The sequence below is a fragment of the Myotis daubentonii genome, chromosome 13 (assembly GCF_963259705.1).
Source record: "Myotis daubentonii chromosome 13, mMyoDau2.1, whole genome shotgun sequence".
Classification (NCBI taxonomy): Eukaryota; Metazoa; Chordata; class Mammalia; order Chiroptera; family Vespertilionidae; genus Myotis; species Myotis daubentonii.
This window is the reverse complement of record NC_081852.1, coordinates 23,971,921-23,993,659: the sequence shown is the minus strand read 5'-3', so window position 1 is coordinate 23,993,659 and position 21,739 is coordinate 23,971,921. Positions and strand designations below refer to the sequence as shown.

Below are 21,739 nucleotides of genomic sequence, written 5' to 3'. Positions count from 1 at the left end.
TGGGAGAAGATCCTCTCTTTAAATAAAAAAAGAAATTTGGAACATCTACATAAATTGAAAATGCAGAAACACAATTAAGTAGTCTTGAGGTTAGGATTAGCACAGGATTAGTTAAGAGAGCATATGAACATGTACAGTGAAGATCTGGATTACTGTGATAATGAAAATGCCTATCCATATAATTCAGCTCTTCTTGTTTTGTTTTTAACCCAGATTACTTAAGTTTTCCTGAATTTTTTTCATTTTGCTTGTATAAATAAAAAGCTCCATAACAAAAGGTGTAGTGAAAACTCTGATGTGATCACAATAAACAAATAAATTTTATAGCTATTCAATATCCTATAGAGAGTTTCAGGATGACTGAAAAGAATAAAAATTCTCTTAGTAATTTCTATGAGGTCAGGAATTTTGATATATTTTTTGCACTGCTTTATATCTACTACCTGGTACATGGTAGACATTAGGTAAATATTTGTTGAATGAATTAATGAAAAGCATGCTACAAGCAGTTGTGTGATTTAAGAAAGCTAGATTTAAACCAATTATTTCATGCTATCCAAATCTAAGAGTGATCCTTTAAAAAAAAACAAAACAAAAAAACCAATGGCATTTTTCTGAATTTTCAAAACCCAGGCTTCTACCAAGATTGATGATGATGTTATTACACTCTTAATCTGTACTAATCCATAGGATTAACTTTTTCTTTCCAAATTCATATTTTGAAAATGTACTAAATTAATATCAAAGAACCTGTACTTTGACAAAGTAGGTTTTTGAGCAAATGTTGGTTTGATTAAGGATTCTTTTTTAAGGATTGGGAATGCTTATGAAAGAAGACGTCTGGCATAGAATAATATATGAAAAAGTTATTCCAGATACTACACATGAATAGGAGTTGTAAAATATTATATTAAATAGTAATTTTGACTTTTAAATAGTACATGATTATTTTCTTTCTGAAAAGTAAGTTCAAACTGATTTGTTACGGGGTTTATTCTAAGCCTGTTGTTTTTTTCTTCTCCATCTTTTCTGTGATCTCTACTTAACAATTGTTAATGTTAGTTAAAACTTGTTAAGGTGAGCTTTTGGACAAACCACTCAAAAACTCGGCAGCTTCATATTGTTTCATTCATTTTCATAGCCCAATTTCCTAAAATGTATCAGTGATTAAATGAGAGTCAATTTCCCATTAATTAAAAAAATAAAAATATCGATATATTTAAAAATAATGCCATTTTCTTTGACAGATGGAATGTGGTATGATAAACTTAGTATTAATTTCAAACAAAAATCAATGAACATTGGGCCTCTAGCTATAAGAGAAATTCTATAGGTAGAAAAATTGATTGACCCCCACCACCACCCATAGGTGCTGTCCCACTGTGGAATCCCTTTGCTCAGTTTTCTCCTATCCAATCAGGTGGAATGTTTGACAGGCACATGGTTTATACAGCTCAAAATAACTTGGGACCTGTGAGCTGACAAATGCTCTGGCTCCGGTGGTGACAGGTTGTCCAGCTTCTTACAGCCATCTTCACTGAAACTAAGGTTAACTCCTCACTCTCTATGGACGGCTACTTTCTATTTCCAAGAGCGTGAAGAATTTTCTTTTTCTCCTGTGCATTCATCTAAACGTTCTCCTTGGATAACAGTCATCACAGTGGAGTGCCTGGGTTGGACATCCTCATCTGGGTCAACTAAAAAAAGAAAGGTAATATTCAGATTTAAGTTCTCAAGTGTGTTTTGATAACAGGGCACTGATAATGGGAAAGGGGATATTTCCGAGGCCTAAATACTGTTATTCAGTTTAAAACCTAGGATAGCTTTATAATTATGTATGATGGGACACAGTATCACGTGCAAAATAAAGTTCTCTACATGTAAAGATTTTGGAGGGGATTGATGAAATTCCCAGGGATCAGAGCCTACGTGGGTACTAAGGAAAAAAATCTCAACAGAGGAAGTCACGACATGCTGCATATATCATTGGAATTTTCCACACATTTACTTATTACAGTAATGGTGTTTGTATAGAGAATATACATGCAATGCCTATTTCCTTTTTTTTTGGAAATAAAATATAAAATAATATTATCCATAGTGAAAGACTTTTATTTTATATTTTTTTTATCATGTAAGAGGATATGCTTGCTATATTTAGAGTCGGGAGATCTGCTCCCTGGATTAATGTACACAACAGCTGCAGAAAGTTTTGCTCAAAGGACATTGCTCTTTCTTTCTCCTTCTCTCTCTCTCTCTCTCTCTCTCTCTCTCTCTCTCTCTCTCTCTCTCTCTCTCTCTTCAGCTGCATCAGAAAGACACTTGACAGTTAGTGGCAAATGTTTGGCCCGGTACATTGCACTATTAGCAGTAATTAAATGCACATCTTGCATTATATTTTAAAAACTGTATAAGCAAAGAAAAGGAGAACATGGGTTAATCTGAATTCGTATTCCCCCAAAGTGAACTTTATAGTAACAATGCTAAGAAATTTTGTTACTGTATCAACGTATTTTTACTCATACTTATTAAAAATGCTAGCATTAGTTTGAAAGAATAAAACAGCTATTCTGTTTTCTTTCTCTAAAAATTACTATGATTCAATTATTTTCACAGTGGTAATGATTAAATGAATTCTGCAGGCTCTAACATAAAAAGTTGTCATACCTTTTTAGTCTCTCCTTAATAATAACTCTTAGGTTCACAGAAAAGCCATAATCCTTTTCTAGGAAATTGAGAATGTATTTACTTATAACTATAAAAAATTTTAGAACAAAAATTAAAATATACTGTCTGACACATGATTTAACAACAAGCAAAATATTTAAAATCAAGGGCATCCCAGGAAATCTGAAATATATGGGTACTCTACTTACTTTGTCAAGAGACAAAATTATAATCATTACAGAATCTTATAATAATGGACTATGAAACAAACAGCTGGACACTATCCAAATTCTGGAAGTTTGTCCTAATTCCCACTTATAGAATATGGCTAATGCTATTGAAACTCATAACAATGTGTTAAAACCCCAGTGTTCCACTTATCAATTTTGAATATAGACTCTGTTACATATTTCTATTACAATGTGTTTCCTGGAATAGCCTCAGAACTGCAATTCATAAACAAAAGAAACTGAATGAGTTTTTATGCAAGACAGGGTTTTGGAATTCATAGAGTTCTTTCAGATCTATGTTTGAAGGTATCGGACAGCAGGTAAATTAGGTTTAATTGTGAAAGGTCTTTAATGAACTAAGGTTAATATATGAAAGGTGACAAATTTTTAAACTTAAAAATTTCAACAGTTAATTCCTATATGTAATAGGAGTAATAAACTCAGCTCACTAACCTGAAAGTATAAGACAAATAATACTGCTAATCCCAGAATAATTAGTTTCCTTCATTGACATTGAGATGTGACAAAGGCATTGCTTGTTTCATGGTGTTATTGTCAAGACAAAAAAGTGAAAAGGTTTTAACGAATTCTCTCTCTTAAGAGATAAAGAAGAATCAAGCACCAAGGAGGTACTTTCTTAAATTTTTATGGTGCTTCATAGTTGACAAGGAGCTTTAACAACTACTAGAACATTGCATTTTTGCCCAAGAAAACAATCCAAGTAAAGAGGGAATGGTCTGTTTAGAAATTTGAGAGCATATTTTCAACAGATACATTTTTGATGGGCACAAAAGTTGGCATGACTATACCTGCAGTCACTAAAGAGTCCTTAGAGCTCATGTATATCAGAGTCACCTTGACAAGCTACACATTCCTCTGCTTGGAATCACAATACACTCCACACTGTGGGAGGAGCCCACAGAGCCTTCCCACCAAGTTCTTGAACTAGAACTAGATCCTGAGATCTGGAGCCTATTTGGGACACTTGCTCCTCTCCCAATCTAGCACATGTATTATGTCAAGGGGGCTGGGGGGGGGGGGAGGGGGCATTTCTTTTTTTCAAACCCTTCATCACACACACACACACACACACACACACACAAAATGACAAAAATATTAAGAGACTGAGTGGACAAAAATGTTAATTTTTTTCTTATTTAAAATGAATCTTTGTGTTCATGGGGTTTGAATAGTTTCCTCATTTGGGATTTCCTGTATATTAACTTAAGTCCATCATGAATAGTGAGATCCTGAGAGCGGTGTAAAACCTCCCATGCCTATCATTTTTGTGACTACCACCAAACCCTTTTTGGGTCCTAGATTCCTGAAGTCTTCTTGCTTGCCTTCCATTAGCCTTTCTATGGGTCGTAGAATTTACTTTTACTGATTTCTTTGCTATATTTCAGATTAAATACTAACTTTGGGCTCTAGGCTTCAGTATCCTTTACACTAGTGGTTCTCTATGTGATTATCTTCTTCTGTATATGAAAACATACTGGTATGTTTAATAGTAACCCACCTTCCCTCCTCTCATTCAAACGAAATCTTTACTTTCTTGCCAACTTCCTATACTTACCAATTTGATTAAAACAGTATAAGAGAGTGGCCTGCACACCTTTGGCCTATTATCTAAAAACCTTTTCACATTTAAAATGCCTGCCCTTGAGGTATTCCCTTAATTAAACAGATTCCTACTAATTCTATGTGTCACCTCTGCTGTCTCTTTATTTCAGCATTCTCTCCTAAAGGACACATTTCATTTGTCTGTATTTGTTTTATCTGCTGTTTTTCCTCTTTCAAACTGAAAGAGGAATTAAAAGAATGGGTCTTACTTCCATATTGTTACTTGACGTATTTCCATATATCCCAAGTTCTTACTCTGGTAATGTAATATATACTAACTTACTAATGCCACTCACACCAAAATTAGACTAGAAATAAAACTAAGATGGGGATGTTCACTGTCAGAGTGAGGGGATGACTTTGTAACGATGAAGAAGGATTTACCTCCAAGTGCATTCCATCTGCAGCCAAATTTTAAAAAGATGATCTGTACCCAACTCTGCAGGACTCGTCTATATGTAATGGGATTTGGTTATTGGCCCAGCAGGAGTTTCTCCAGAACTCATTTAAATACTTCTCTTGTCTGACATATTGGGGTATAGAAGGCAAGACAAACTGGTCAATACCAGCATTAAAGAGAGGGAGCAAAGTCTAATTTTGTCAATCATTCTTCCTGTAAAGAACATTCTGGCAGTTGCCTGGCCAGCGTAGCTCAGTGGTTGAGTGTCAACCTCATGGTTCGATTCCCAGTCAGGACACAAGCCCAGGTTACGGGCTCGATCCCCAGTGTGCGCAGGAGGCAGCCAATCAATGATTCTCTCTCATCATTGATGTTTCCATCTCTCTCTCTCCCTTCCTCTCTGAAATCAGTAAATTATATATATATATTTTAAAAGGAACATCCTGGGCAAAATAATTACACATCAACAGAAAAGAGTTACCTTAAATTTGTATAGTGTTCTACATTTCTAAAGTGCTTTCCCAAAGAAAACTATGAAGAGTAGTGCTGAGTTAACATGTATTAAGAAATACAGCCCTAACTGGTTTGGCTCAGTGAATAGAGCATTGGCCTGTGGACTGAAAGGTCCCAGGTTCGATTCCGGTCAAGGCATGTACCTTGGTTGCAGGCACATCCCCAGTAGGAGGTGTGCAGGAGGCGCCTGATCAATGTTTCTCTCTCATCGATGTTTCTAACTCTCTATCCCTCTCCCTTCCTCTCTGTAAAAAAATCAATAAAATATATTAAAAAGAAAAAAAAAGAAATACAGTCATTTGCTGCTTAACGAGCATATGCTCTGAGAAAGGTATCATTAGGTGATTTCATCAGGCGACCATCACAAACCTGGATGTTCTAGCCTTTTAATTAATTGTATGTGCTATACTTTTATAAGACTGGCAGCATGGTAGGTTTATTTACACAAGCATCACCACAAACATGAGTAATGTAGTCTGAGCCCTGACAGTTGACTTGTTATGTGTGTGTAATGCAAATGCCTGATTACCCAGGCATCTACTTAAACTAAGGCTATCTAGAATAAATGCATTGTCAGTCTCAAGATTAAATAAACAACCAAGCTGCCTTGCCCCAGTGAGGTGCCTTTGTTTTAGAAATCTTGGTTGATTTTGATAACTGACCATTTGGGCTACTTGTTTTTTTCCTTTTCCTATGCCTTAAGTTCTGGCTCTTATGTATGTTTCCTTAAATTAAATGTTTTAAATTGATTTTTAGAGAGAGAGGAAGAAAGAGAGAGTGTGTGAGAAACATTGATGTGAGAGCAAAACATCAATTGGCTGCCTCTTGCATGTCCCATATGGGGGATGGAGGATGCAGCCCGGGGCCCTGACCAGGAATGGAACTGGCAACCTTTTGGTGCATGAGACGACGCCCAGCCAACTAAGTCACACCAGCCAGGGCATGATTCTTTCCTTCTTTCTTTCTTTCTTTCTTTCTTTCTTTCTTTCTTTCTTTCTTTCTTTCTTTCTTTCTTTCTTTCTTTCTTTCTTTCTTTCTCTCTCTCTCTCTCTCTCTCTCTCTCTCTCTCTCTCTCTCTCTCTCTCTTTCTTTCTTTCTTTCTTTCTCTGTTTCTTTCTCTGTTTCTTTCAATATTTTTCAATTCTCATCCAAGGATATTTTTCCATTGATTTCCAGAGAGAGTGGAAGAGGGGGAGACACACAGAGAGAGAAACATTGATGTGAGAGAGACACATCGACTGGTTGTCTCCCATATTTGCCCCAACAGGGCCAGACATTGAGACTGCAACTGAGGTATGTTCCCTTGGCCAGAATAGAACCTGAGACCTTTCACTCCTTGGATCAGCGCTCTATCCACTAAGCCAAACCAGCCAGGGCTGGTTTTTATGTTTTAAATTCACCAATAAATAGTGAGCCCATGAAAACCTAGGCTACCACCCTCGACTCCAGTAAAAGGAGAACGCCAGACTCCTGCTCCCTCTCTTTCTCTACCTGCAACCTCGCTGTTGCCCCAGGCATATTGTGCATGCTCCAGGGCCTGTAAGTAATAAACTCTTTTTTGTTGTTGTTGTTCAGAGTTTCCTAATGGTTATTGCTGAAGGGTATCTTGTATTATACTAAGAACTATAAGGGTCAGTTCAGTTGGCACATTGGTTTAGAAAGGGAAGGTGTGTATGGGAAAGTTTAGTGGCTCAGCTGAGTCCCCAAGCATTTCTAGCCCTTCTGGATAGCCTGAGACAGCACAAACGGTAATGCTTTGCATTAGTACTTTACGACATTTCCACAGCAACACCAGCAGGAGGTAATAAGAATGTTTTAGCTCTACTATTCAGTAATCATATGGAACCACCATTGAATATATGTTCCATCATTGACCAAAACATTGTTATGTGGCACATGACTCTATACCCAAGGGTATCAGCATCAAGTTTTGTTTATATGAACCGGACTCTTACATTTTTAGCAAGTTTTTTAGAGATCTTCTTTTCAGGAAAAATCCTAGGAAAAAAGAACAGAGATATTTAGCAAAGTAAAGAACATTCAATAAGCATTCTATGTGGCCGAGTTAGTTTACATGATTTACTAGTCTGTCATGATTATTTATGCCATATTGTTTCATTTTTAACCTAGGACCATTTCACTACAACCATGATCTGTTTTCAAGGGCAGTTGCTCCTTCTTATTTTGAAAATGGCATAAAATCTAAGTTTCAATTTTGTCAGAAGCAGAAAGAATACCCTAGGTGAAATGTCTAAGAGAACTTTTAATTTCCTGAAATCTGCTCTTGGCTCGTTCGAGTAAATCATTCCACCACTCACCTATTTGCTCAAGCCATAATTATTGTGGTCACCTTTTACTCTGCTCTTTCTCTCACATCCCACACTCAATCCATCAGCAAATCACACTGGCTCTACTTTCAAAAGATTGCTCAAATCTGACCACTTCTCACCCTTTCCCACCGATAACCACTCACTGATCCAAGACACCACCATCTTTTGCATAGCATATTGCAATAGTCTCCTAATTGATCTGCTTATTTCCACATTTGCCAAATCCCTTTAACTTGATTCTTTGCATAGTAGCCATGATTGAACTTTTCAAAACCATTTCATCTGCTTCTCAAAACTTTAAAATGGTGTCCCATTCACACATTTAATAAAACTTAAAGTCCTTCCTTGGTCTGCAATTCCTTACATGATCTAGCCTTGTAACTCTGTGACTTCACTCACCTGGGCTTGACTCAGACACAGCAAACATTTACCTGTCTTGGCTTTGACACTGTCTTCTTCCTCAGCCAGGACCATTCTTCCCCCAGGTGGTCACATGGAGAACTTCTCCGCTGCGTCAGAAGTTTTGCCTGACTTTCCCGCTAAAAGAGCACACCACCTTTCCTTCCCCATCATTCTTGATTCCCTTGCCCGACTTCATTTTTCTTCTTAATATTTATATCTTTCCCACTAGATTGTCAACTCCACAAAGGTAGGGGCTTTGTCTTTTGTTCACTGTTGAATCCACAGTGCCCAGAATATCACATAGTAGATGCTCAATAAATATTTATCAGACAAATAAGAAAGCTAGAGTATACATGACAGCACTTGGGCTTGTTAAAAGTACAAATTTAATAACAGATTTTAAATTAATGCTTGAAAGAGAAAGTGATACATTTTCCTATTTCCTATTTTAGGTAATATTTATCAGTTTAGCCATTTATGTATGCATTTACATCTGAAAACCCTCTGAGATGGAATTGTTATTATCCTATTTTATAGATGAGAATAACTGAGATTCAGATGCATTAAATGACTTGCTCAAGAATACAAAGTTACTCAGTGTTGGAGCCGAGATACAAACCCAGGTTTCTGATTATAAGCAGATGTTCTTTGATACTTCTGGGATGAAAACAAAGCTTAATTGCACTACTTATTTTATCCACTATGAATAAATTTACGTTTGAAAGTCACCTAGAAGTTATGTACATATTTATATTTTATATTTATATGTAAAACATACTTATATTTTTTCTGTACCTGTAAGTTTTCTTTGAAAACATGATTTCTGTTTATATTATTTTCTCCTGAAATTAAGAAAAAAGAAAAACAGCAATTGATTTAGAAGGATATTCTAATTAACAAAATAACTCAATAGATATCTATTGATAACCTTCTATGTGCTGTGTGTGTACAGAGATGGTGGTGTACAAAACTAAGTGAGGTAGGCAGAAAAGTAAACAGCCAAATTTAATATATTGTTATAAGTGCTGTTGGGGGTAAGAAGTGTGAGCTTTATGAGCATATTGGTACCCAATCCAGAGAAAAGAAGAAATCCCCAAGGGATGTCTCAGCTAAGAACTGAAGGCCATGTAGGACTTGGCCCAGTAAAGTAGTAAAGGGAGGTGGGGACAGGGAGCAGCTCAAACAAAGACAATATGTACAGAGTTCTGAAAGCAGCTCAGTTTGTTAATGAAACTACATGTATTTCAATGGAATATAGACAATGCTCAATTAACTACAAATCAAAAGTTAAATTTCTCTTTAAAGTTTGTCCTTAGATCAAGTCACTTCACTAGTTCTACTTCCATTTTTTTTTTCTTTCTTAAAATATTTTTATTGCTTTCAGAGAGGAAGGGAGAGGGAGATAGATAGATAGAAGCATCAATGGTGAGAGAGAATCATTGATCGGCTGCCTCTTGCATGCCCCCTATTAAGGATTAAGCCCACAATCCAAGCATGTGCCCTTGACCAAATTCCAATCCTGAGACCCTTCAGTCCTCAGGCGGATGCTCTATCCACTGAGCAAAACTGGCTAGGGCCTACTTCCATTTCTTATCATGGTATGTGGCTAAAGCTGTTAAATGATAATAATAACAATAATTATAATAGTAACTACCATTTATTGAACATTTACAAAATGCCAAACACATTTAATCATTACTTCAACCTATGAGATGGCTACTGTTATTATACCTGTTTAATAAATGAGTAAACTGAAGCTTACCGAAGTTAACTTTTCTTCTTGAATTTATACAACTAAGAAGTGTCAGAACTTGGATTTGAACCAGATCTATCTAACTCCAGGTGTTAGGTAATAAATACTACATTAAAATATTAAAGAAATTCTTTATTTTGAATACCTGAAGTTTTATTATCATAATAATTTCTCATGACAATAAGCATCAGAACAGACACACAGTTACACATTAATTAGCTTCTTTAAAAACAAAAAAATAGTTGCAGAGAGTAGTGATTCTTATATGAGTATTTTCTTTTCAATTTCTACCCTAAAATAAGCTTTTTATTTTTTAAACTATATTTTTATTGATTTCAGAGAGGGAGAGAGATAGAAACATCAATGATGAGAGAGAATCCTTGATTGGCTGTCTCCTGCACGCCCTACACTGAGGATTGATCCCACAACCTGGGCAGGGAATCGAACTATGACCTCCTGGTTCACAGGCCAACCACTGAGCCACACTGGCTGAGTCAATATAAGCTTTTTAAAAGTTCTTCAACATTAACATCTCCTTTACCTAACTATTAATTTTTACTAATATTGTTTGAGTGCCCATTATAATGGGTCCTGTTTTAAGGGCTTTGCATTCATTATGTTATTAATCCTTACTTCCCTGGGAAATAGATATTATCCATGTTTTACAGATGAGAATTCCAGTTTAGAGAAGTTAAGTAAATTTCTCAAAGTTATATAACTGCTGAGAAATGAAGCCATAATTTGAAAACAGATCTGATTCTAAGGCCAATGCTCATTCCATATTGCTCAAGATAAAAGCCATATTAAATAGTTAGAGACAAAGGCACATTAAAACACAGTATGAGTAATGTCAAACAAATAGGGAGATGGCCATCCTGATTCACAAAGCACTCAGTTTTCTTCCTCACATCTAAATATATACAGAAACTCAAACTAGGCTAAGGAATTGGTTGATTAACAAATGAGAAGGGTTTTCAATTAGTACATTAATTGCATTTTCAAATAGCATTTCGTACCTGATTTCATATATCTTTAACTGTTCTTCTGCATAGTTAATGCACAAATGAGACAAATTTTCTTTTTTAAAAAATATATATATATTATTGATTTTTTACAGAGAGGAAAGGAGAGAGATAGAGAGTTAGAAACATCAATGAGAGAGAAACATCGATCAGCTGCCTCCTGCACACCCCCTACTGGGGATGTGCCCACAACCAAGGTACATGCCCTTGACCGGAATCGAACCTGGGACCCTTTAGACAGCAGGCCAACGCTTTATCCACTGACCTAAACTGGTTAGGACAAATGAGACAAATTTTCAATTGGGACGTCAATTATACTTTCATGTACTATTTTGTATGTCATTCACAATTGTACAAACTTTAACATAGCCATATAGTTCTATCTGATATCATAATTTAATTAACTAATTTGTTATTGGACATGATCCCAATTTTTTAATACCATCTATACTATGATGAACATCTTTGTAGATAAATCTTTGTACCCATCCAATATCTTTGCATTGTCAATTAATCTTCTATTAAGACACAGTAGACTTCTCACCCAAATAAATGGATCCAGTAGTAGAAATCTCAGGCTGCAGCAAGCATGTGGAAAAATATTTGCTGTAGGTAATCCTTTTAGCCATCTCTAATTGCCCTCTCAAGGTCATTGCCCACTTTGCCAATTTAGAGGTTAGTTTTGAATAACATTCTAAAAGTTTGAGAACTTTAGGACGTTTTATTTGTGATTCAAGTGAGACTATCATATAAGGAGTGAACTGAAATAAGTTTTTTCATAAAAACCAGAAAAGATTTAGGAGATTAGTTTCCTCTCCATTTTCCCAGCACAAGGCCCAGCAGTTAGTAGCCACGGATGGTAAATAGCTTTTAAAAAAAAATTTTTTTTTATTAATTTCAGAGAGGAAGGGAGAGGGAGAGAGAGAGAAAAACATCAATGATCAGAATCATTGATTGGCTGCCTCCTACACTCCCCCTATTGGGGATCGAGCCTGCAATCTGGGTATGTGCCCTTGACTGAAATAGAACCCGGGACCCTTCAGTCCGCAGGCCAATACTCTCTATACACTGAGCCAAACCGGGCGAGGGCAGAATGGTAAATAGTTTTCATCTCCATTACCATCTCTGATTGATTGGTGGTAGCAGATGGAGTGGAGTGTTAAGAAAGTCAAGGTCAATGGAAAAAGTACTGTAATCAGTTAGCTACATCTTTTATAAGGAGGGGAGAGAGGAGTAACAGCCTGTGGGTCATAAGTTTGCCATCCCTCTAGTAAGTGTGTGAATGAATAAATAGATATAATATTAATAATATAACATTGGTTTGCATTACCAAACCCGCTAGTCCAGGGGACTTAGAACTTAGGTTACTGTACTATTTTCTTTTTTCTTTTTCTTTTTTAAATATATTTATTGACTTTTTACAGAGAGGAAGAAGGGAGAGAGATAGAGAGTTAGAAACATCGATGAGAGAGAAACATCGATCAGCTGCCTCCTGCACATCTCCTACTGGGGATGTGCCCGCAACCCAGGTACATGCCCTTGACCGGAATCGAACCCGGGACCTTTCAGTCCACAGGCCGACGCTCTATCCACTGAGCCAAACCGGTTTTGGCTGTACTATTTTCTTAAGCTTTAAGATATTTATTTTTTGAATCGGTAATGTGTCCATATAATTAAAATTGAAAAGTCAGGAAAGGGTATAAAGTGAAGAGTGTCCTATCTTGCCCCCCACTTTCCTGTCTCCCATTTTCCTTCTTCACCAATGTTAATTTAAGAGATATTTGAAAACATAGGGTTTAACTCATATCTTTATAGAAATTAAATTAGTTATACCTTATTTGAAAAGGCTAAATCATTATAGTTTTCAAGAGCAGATTAAACCTATAAACAACAGCAAATTTAAACAACTGTTTCTAGTTTTCTTAAAACAAAAGCATTATTTATTTTCATTAACTAGGTCAAGTTTATAATTTCACTAACCAATTGAGATTATGTTGTCAATAACTTTTAATTTTTATTATTTTATTACATTCAAGGTAAAAGGAGAGGATGGAGAGCAAATCTCTGTGTACGAAAGTGCTTTATAAGTAAAAGCCCTTAACAGATATTATCAAAATCATATTTAGAAATTTTATTTACTGTTACTATAGCTATATCATAGCTTTCACAGTTGAACTTACATTTAAAGAATTTAATAAAGTGGTAATGCCTATGTTTTTATTTTCAATTTCAGTAAAATCTCATTCAGTTTCTCTTCATTTTACAATTTGAGAATAATCTTTAAGTCTTCATAGTAAATTTTGTAAAAGTATCAAAATTAGGCAATTGTTTATTTCAAGCTTTAAGTTCTTAGGAATCCATCATGCTTCAGTAAACATAGACTTATTGTTCTCTGGAAATGATCCAAACTTACTATTTTCTCACAGCATGCAAGACGACAGCATAGAAGCTTCTACTTCCATTTCTCAGCTCCTCAGAGAGAGCTATTTGGCAGAAACCAGACATCGGGGAAACAATGAGAGGAGCCGAGCAGAGCCTTCTTCCACCCCTTTCCATTTTGGCAGTCCTCCTGGAGCTGCAGAAGGGGGAGGCGGCCAAGATGACCTTCCAGACCTTTCAGCTTTTCTGAGCCAAGAAGAATTAGATGAAAGTGTCAATCTGGCAAGACTGGCGATCAATCATGACCCTTTGGAGAAAGCAGATGAAGCTCAAGCTAGAAAACGTCTTTCTTCTGATCAGATGAAACACCCATCGAAATCAAGTTTTGACCCTAACTTCCGCCAGGATAACTCCCCAAGTCCTACCAGCTCTACCGAGAGCCCTCAGGAGGCAACGAGGCCACAGTATAGTTCTGAGGCTCAGTCCAAAAAACTATTCTTAAATAAGGCTGCTGATTTTATTGAAGAGCTGTCCTCCCTTTTCAAAGCCCACAGCTCCAAAAGGATTAGACCCCGGGCCTGCAAAAACCACAAGAGCAAATTGGAATCTCAAAACAAAGTTATGCAGGAAAATAGCTCCAGTTTCTCAGCTCTATCAGAAAAACGAGAAAGATCATCTGTTCCCATTCCCATCCCTACAGATACTAGAGATAACGAAGTGAATCATGCCCTTGAACAGCAGGAAGCCAAGCGGCGTGAGGCTGAGCAGGTTGCCAGTGAGGCAGCTGGTGGAGACACCACCCCAGGGTCTTCACCGTCATCCTTGTACTATGAAGAACCTCTGGGGCAACCTCCCCGATTCACTCAAAAGTTATGGAGCAGAGAAGTCCCAGAAGGAACCAGAGTGCAGTTGGATTGCATAGTGGTAGGAATTCCACCACCTCAAGTAAGGTAAAATGCCCCATGAGTAATGCTTAGTAATTGCTTTCCATCTACCATGATTCTCCTAAGTTTATCTTTTAAGTAAGTGGTTTCAAAAATTATATACTGCCTTTAAGAAAAACAGTCAGAGTTTAAAGCAGCACTGTCCAATAGGAGTATAATGTTAGCCATATATGTAATTAAAATTTTTCTAGTAGCCACATTTTTAAAAAGTAAAGACTGAGAAAAATTAACTTTTTAAATGTACATTATTTAACCAATAAATGAAAACATCATCATTTCCACATGTTATCAATATAAACATTATTTATATGATTTTTTACATTCTTTTTGTCATACTAGGCCTTGAAAATCCAGTGTGAATTCGACAATTATAGCACATCTCAATTTGGCTACTACATTTTCCTAGGAAATAATTAATTTACATTTAGATTTTATAAAACCTATAGTTTAAAAAGTAGATTGACATGCACAAGTGATTCTAAACCTACTTAAATTTTTTGTAATATTCAATTTTGTAAAATTGAGTTGATATCAGTTTTTTTAAAAAAATATATTTTATTGATTTTTTACAGAGAGGAAAGGAGAGAGATAGAGTTAGAAACATCGATGAGAGAGAAACATCAATCAGCTGCCTCCTGCACATCTCCTACTGGGGATGTGCCCGCAACCCAGGTACATGCCCTTGACCGGAATCGAACCTGGAACCTTTCAGTCCGCAGGCTGATGCTCTATCCACTGATCCAAACCAGTTTCGGCGATATCAGTTTTTTTTAATTAAAATTAAATATAATTTAAAGTTCAGTCCCTCAGTTGTACTGGTGACATTTCAAGTGCTCAGTATCACATGTGGCTAATGACTATGGTATCGGACAGCACAGGTCTACAGGCTAAAGCTTTAAAAATAAAGTATTTATGATCTATACTCAATGAATACCTGTGATTTTTTTTTTCAATTTTAAAGATAGCCAAATAATCGAATAAAAGCTGATAGAATAAAGATAAAATAAGGATGTTGCTAAGGTCAATTTACAGATTCATTTTACAGGTAATGTATTTATTATAAACTTTTTGATATCAGCTTAATGAATACTATTCTTCCGAATGTCCAAGTCTTTCCCTAGTATGACAGATGAGTCCATTGTTATGTGCCTCCCGCTCAGCTTTTCTGTGAAGCAGATGAAGCCTAAGCCTCAAGGCTCCTCATCTGCATAAACTATCCCTAACTTTGGGGTCTAATTTTATTTTATTTTTTTATGCAGACCTTCCACATTTATGAGCTTCAGGCCCCACAAAATGTGGATACAGCTGTAGCCCCAGGGCGACATTTGCTAGCTGTAACCCTATAATACTATGTGAATAATGTGTTTGAAGTGTATTACTTTTTAGAGAATTACCGGTATTTAGTGTCCTGTAAGAGTTACTTTGCTTCCCTAATACCTAATTACTACTAGAACATGACCTCATTACTATTTAACACTTATTCTAGGTATGTAAGCAGTTCCTCCTCTTTTTCTTAGAGAATATCCATATGATAGGACAGAAATAGTATTAATATTAATAATGATTTTTATTTATACGTGTCTATTGATCCAAAGAATCCTAGTCCAAAGACAAGACATATTCATATATAGAATTTTGCTTTTCAAAGGCAATGTAAGGTAATATTTGAATATTACTCCTACAATGGAATATAATTTCTATACAATTATCTAAATGACCTCCTTGAGGGCAGGGATTTAGTTGTTTTACCTATGTATCTGAGCACCAAGCACAACTTCTGGCCTATAGTATTTACTAAGAAATGTTGAGGAAACTAATGCATAAAGAAAGAGGAAGACAAGAAACTCAACTTAGGTTTGAATCAGGAGTGAGACAGTTGGCTTAAGATGTGGCAAATGGTTGAAACTGAACCACCCAGGACAGTGTCTACCCTTCTACCCTGAGTGTGCCTGCTGATACTCCTGGGACTCTGGTGAGGTGTCATCACAGACTCTTGGTGGATACCAATCAGTGACATCTGGTGAATCTAAGTAAGCTAGTGAGCACTCAAGTTTTGGTACACACACAATTTACTTAGATTATCCAACCCAGTAATTTCTGGACATAGAATGGACAAAAAAAAAAATTAGACCAGATCATTCCAAATTCATTCTCCCCATTTCTTGACTATGACAATCTCAAACAAACAGCAACAAAAAAGAATTCATGCTCCTATGAGAACAATCAGCCAGGAAGAGCTATAAGATCCTATCCCCCCCCCCGCCAAAAAAAAAATATAATCTGGTGTTCACTAAAAAACTACTTAGCCTAGGCCAGGTGGCTCAGTTGGTTGGAGCATCATCCCATTCACCAAAAAGGTTGTGGATTCCATTCCTGGTCAGGGCATATACCCAGGTCATGGGTTTGAAACCTGGTTGGGGCGCATATGGGAGGCAACCAATCAATGTGATATTTCTCTCTCACATCAGTGTCTCTCTCTCTCTCTCTCTCTCTCTCTCTCTCTCTCTCTCTCTCTCACACACACACACATTCTGCTTCCCCCCTACATACACTTTTCTCTCTCTCTCTAAAAATCATTAAAAAAAATATCCTAGGGAGAGAAAAAAAAACAATTATAAATTTACAAATTTAAAAGTGGAAAAAATGTACACAGCTTCAGTGAAGCAATACTAACTTTACCTGGGAAGAATTTATTTACTGTTAGAATTCATACCTAAATCTCAACCACTGGTTTGGTGCCAGGAAGTTAGTTGCTATTCACTAAATATTTTCTAAATGAATTAGTATCTAATTTAATGACTGCAATTATATTTAGAAAAAATTTAGAGTTTTCCAAATAGACTATTAGCTGTCATTATTTTCCTGAGAATAGAATTTACATAACTCTAAGTAAATGTTTATTTAGATTTTACTCTGCGCTCAGCACTGTGATCCAGTGCAATGACAGAGACAGTATAGATATATGTCCCTTGCCCTCAAGGAACTTGCTATCCAAGTAAAGAAATCATCCTAATTTTTATAGTCTCAACCATAAGAACTATCAGAGAGGGGTGGAGGACTAAAGAAGTCAAAGAAGGCTTCAGAGACGTATTTGGGTTTTAGTTAAGTCTTGAAGAGTGAGGAAGATTTAGGTAGAAATTTACTCATTCATTTATCCAGCAAATACGTATAGTCTTACCAAAGTGACTCACCAGGAGTACAAAACAACTGTGTGTTATTGGAGGTCAGGGACCTCGTTTTGAAACCAAGCCTAAAACTATTCTGAGAGGGTGGCTCAAATTTAAAAGAGCAATCAGACAAATGTAATCAAAACATTACCATATTGTACAATAAAGGCTATAATAGAAGTAAGTATAGGATGCAATGGCAACTCAAAGTAAGATGTGATTACTTTGCCCGGAGTGCAGGATAAAGAAGAGTTAACACAGGAGGTGCAACTTCAGTTTGAAGAGACCAAAGGTGGAAGAGGAAAGCAAGTGCAAAGGCCCAGAGACAAGTGTTTTCAGGGAATTACAAGTACTTGGCTATGTGGGGAACTTGGGGTAGCAGGTGAGAAAAGATGAGGGGAAAGACTGAAGAAGTAGACAGAGAGATAGTTTGTTTTAGGCCAGTCCACTCGACATGTTCATATGAAGATACAGACACTGGAATTGCACTATTGTTATGTGACAGAAAATGGACTGGTCTAACTAGAAAGAAGAGTGGAATCAGATGATTTTGAAGAGCCTTGAAAGCAAAGCAGAATAGTTTAGACTTGGTTGCAAAACCAAGTGGAAACCATATAGAGTTGTGTATAGGAAAGTAACAATATGAAAGGGAGCATTTCGGTAGAATTAATCTGGAATAATGAATAAGAACAGAAATGAATGGAGCCATGAGGCTACTAAGGAAGCTATCCTAGGCATCGAATGCTCTGATAGGACTGGCATGGGGGCACTAGGAAAACAGAAAAAAGATGTGAGTGAGCAATATATACGTATAGGAGTAAAGAAATCAAGCTGAACTGGTGGTGATTGATTAGCTAGGAAGGAAAAGTAAAAAAAATTTACTCCACAAGTTTGAAGCTGTGCACCTGAGAGAATGATGGGGTCACTGGCAAGGACTGAGAAAATGCAAGAGGTGGATGATTTATGGATGAGTTTGATGACTTGAATGTGAGCAGATGAAGGGACCATATCCAATAGGCTGTCGGAAATGCAGGACTGAAGGTCAAGTGAGAAGGCAGTGGAACTGGGAACAGTCCAAGATGACCTGGACACTAGGAAAAACCTGACACAATATCTTTATAATTACAAAAGGGACTAAAAATACAGGTAATACTTGGAACTAACTTCTAATAGTGCTAGACTGGAATGGTTTTTTCCAACCTTCTTCTGGCAGTAACTCCTCCCACTTTTCTTCTCACAGTAAGTCTGTTTACATGTTACCCAGTACATATTTCACACACACACACACACACACACACACACACACACACACACACACTCTCTCTCTCTCTTTTTTAAAAGATAAAATTAGTGCTTTGGGAATTGAAGGGGGTTGGGTGGGGAGACCCTCCAGCCCCTACCTGCTTGCTTACCACGGAAATGAAGACATCTCCATAGAACCCAGGAGTGTAGATTTTGATCCACAGGATTCATTTTAAAATAATAATGAGACATTTGGGGTTGCCATATAGGAACACCACAGGGAAAAAGAAAATCACCCTTTTGCTATTTTTTTCAAGGAAATGTAATGTCTTTCTGGAAACTGGGGTCTAATCTTGTATCTATGTGCTCCTGTGTATAATCAGTATTTTACTTATGTTCTTGTAACCCTAGTTTAGCACATTCAAAAATCATTTTTTGCATATCTTTGTTGATTTCCAAGTGAATTGGGTAGAAAATGCTTGTTTTATAGGGATGGTATTCTATATCACTCGTGTTTTTGAAAGCTTGTTAATCTTAGACATAGGTTCATTGGAGGATTTGTCTTAGAAAATGAAATACATTCATGCGTTACCCACAGATGAAAGAGTCGACAGGAATTCACAGCAAATGGCCATGATCCTTTTATATATCATGACTCCAAATTCTTTCCCCAGGAATGTACAGCTGGGTCACACTAAGTATATTTGCTTGTACACAACCTTCTGAAGCAGCACAAATTTACCTTTTATAAATGTTGATGTCTGCTTTGGCTGTTAAATTTTGCTATTGGCACTTCTGGACCTATGCTTTCTAGTAGTGTGCTGAGGAAATAAATTAGTTATAAAGAAAAATATCTTCATCTTAAATAGTTTAGGAGAATTCTTTAAAATGTTATAAGAAATTATACAGGTGGGCAAAAGTAGGTTTACAGTTGTTCACATGGAAAATAATACAATAATTAATAAATAATAATACAAGAATAAACTGTGTTTCTCGTACTGACAACTGTAAACCTACTTTTGCCCCACCCCAAATATGTAATTATCATGTGAAATATTATGTAAATATTTTTAAATATTACATTATTTAGGGGCTTTTTTCTTCTTCTTTTTGGGAAAATCTAAATACCTTCCTTTATTCATTAATCCAACAAATATTAAGTGCCAATAATGGGACATGTACTGTTATAGGCACTAAAATTAAAGCAGCAAACAAGAAATCTTCCTGCTCTCATGGAGCTTAGACTCTAGGAAGGAACACAGACAATAAACAAAAAATTCACAAATGATTGTATAATTACAATTGTGATAAATATTATAAAGGAGAGGCATATAGCAAATGGACCAAACCTTGAGAGTATATTAGGGAAGATTTTTCTGAAAAGTGGTACTTAAGCTGAGACATAAAAGAGGACTAGGAGTTAGCCCAGCAAAGTGGGGTATGATGAAAAGTGTTGCAGGGTGAGGGAACAGCAAATTTGAGCTCTTGAGGCAGCAAGACAATTGTTCACTTAAAGGAATTGAAGAAAATGGCACCAGAAGATAAAGAGGAAATGATTTGAGATAAGTTTAGAGAGGGAACAGAGGCTAGAATTTGAGAGGTTCCTAGAACACGCTACTAAAGTAGGTCCCTGGATCAGCAGTGTCCGCGTCACCTGGGACCTTGGTGGATATGCAAATTCACAGGTTCCACCTTGGACCTACTGACTCAAGCCCTGGAGGAGTGAGGCCCATACATCTGTATTTTAACAAATTGCTGTTTGTTTTTGTGCTGAGCATTTTTGCAATTTCTTCAAAGATCTCCTGACCTGGAGGGACCTCCTCCCAACCCCCAGAGACCTCCCGCTGCTCAGTTCCTTGACCCAGATGTTGCAATCTCCAGTTAACATTCTAGCACCTGCTCCTTAGTCTTTACTCCAACAGAACACCCCTCACAGACTGTGTTGCAGTCACCTCACCGTTGTACATGGTCCTTTGAGGCAGGATCTATTTTGAGATTAAAAACCAGACTAATTTATAATCCTAAACAATATTGGTACAGAAATATTTACAGGTGAAATGACAAAAATCCTAGATTTACATTAAAATAATCCAAGGTAGGGAGAAGTGGAGAATATAAAAGAAACACATTTGCCATTTGTTGATAATTTGTTGAAGCTAAGTGTGCGTGGGGGGGTTCATTAAACCAGTGTCTCTACTTTGTATATGTTTGGAAGTTTCCATAATAAGTTTTAAAAAATGATATTAGTATTTCATGTTTTAAAAATGTTATATAAGTGGGATCAATGTATATATTCTTCTCTACTTGAATTTTTCCCTAACTCTAATCCACTCGTTTTCATTGCTATTTAACTGCAGGGGTAGAGGACATTGATGTACATTTGCATTGCCTCCAGTTTCTTTTTCCTAATATGAACAATGTTATTATAAACATTCTAATATATTCTCCTGTGTCTTATATTTCAGTTGAGCTAGCTAAGCCCTCCTGTACAACATTGACTAGAAGTGGTGATACTAGGTACTAAAGTCTTATTTGTGATCTAAAAGGAATAACTTCCATTTTTCACCATTACGTAGGATTTTGTTACAGTTTCCTTTTGATTAGATATTTTATGATTTTTAAAAAATCGTGAATGATGTTGAATTTTTTTCTGCTTTTATTGAGATTATTTTATGATTTTTTTCCCTTTTATTCTGTTACTTTGGTTAAGAACATTGATTTTATTATGATAAACAAAACTTGGAATTCTTGAGACAAAGGCAACACTATAAAAGAGGCTCCAAATTGAACAAATAGAATTTATTCTGAAAGAAAGATTAACATAGCAAATAGATGAAAAGAAGAAACTTACTTTAAGCATATAACATTGGAAAAAGTCAAGTATATTGTATTAATAACAAAACTAGAAAATGTAATATATTCGTTTACTTATTTATTCAATAATAATTTATTCAGTACTCACTATGCATCAGGAACTATTCCAAGCACTTAGGATTCATCAGTAAATAAAGCAAAATTTCCTGACAAATTTTATTCTAGATGAAGTGAAAGAAATAGACAATAAAAA

General features: G+C 36.2%; 1 protein-coding gene across 2 annotated transcripts in view; it reads left to right on the top strand.

Annotated features, from left to right (window-relative positions):
* MYPN (myopalladin) overlaps positions 1-21,739 on the top strand; it is an 87,092-nt gene that overhangs the window by 2,393 nt on the left and 62,960 nt on the right. Inside the window, exons 1-2 of one of the 2 annotated variants that reach the window (XM_059662558.1) lie at positions 1,397-1,711; positions 13,367-14,269. In XM_059662558.1, coding sequence (XP_059518541.1) covers positions 13,368-14,269 — 902 coding nt within the window. In that variant the 5' untranslated portion in view covers positions 1,397-1,711; position 13,367. Of the gene's footprint in view, positions 1-1,396; positions 1,712-13,366; positions 14,270-21,739 lie in introns of those variants that run through there. The other variant, XM_059662559.1, reaches the window with a different exon arrangement.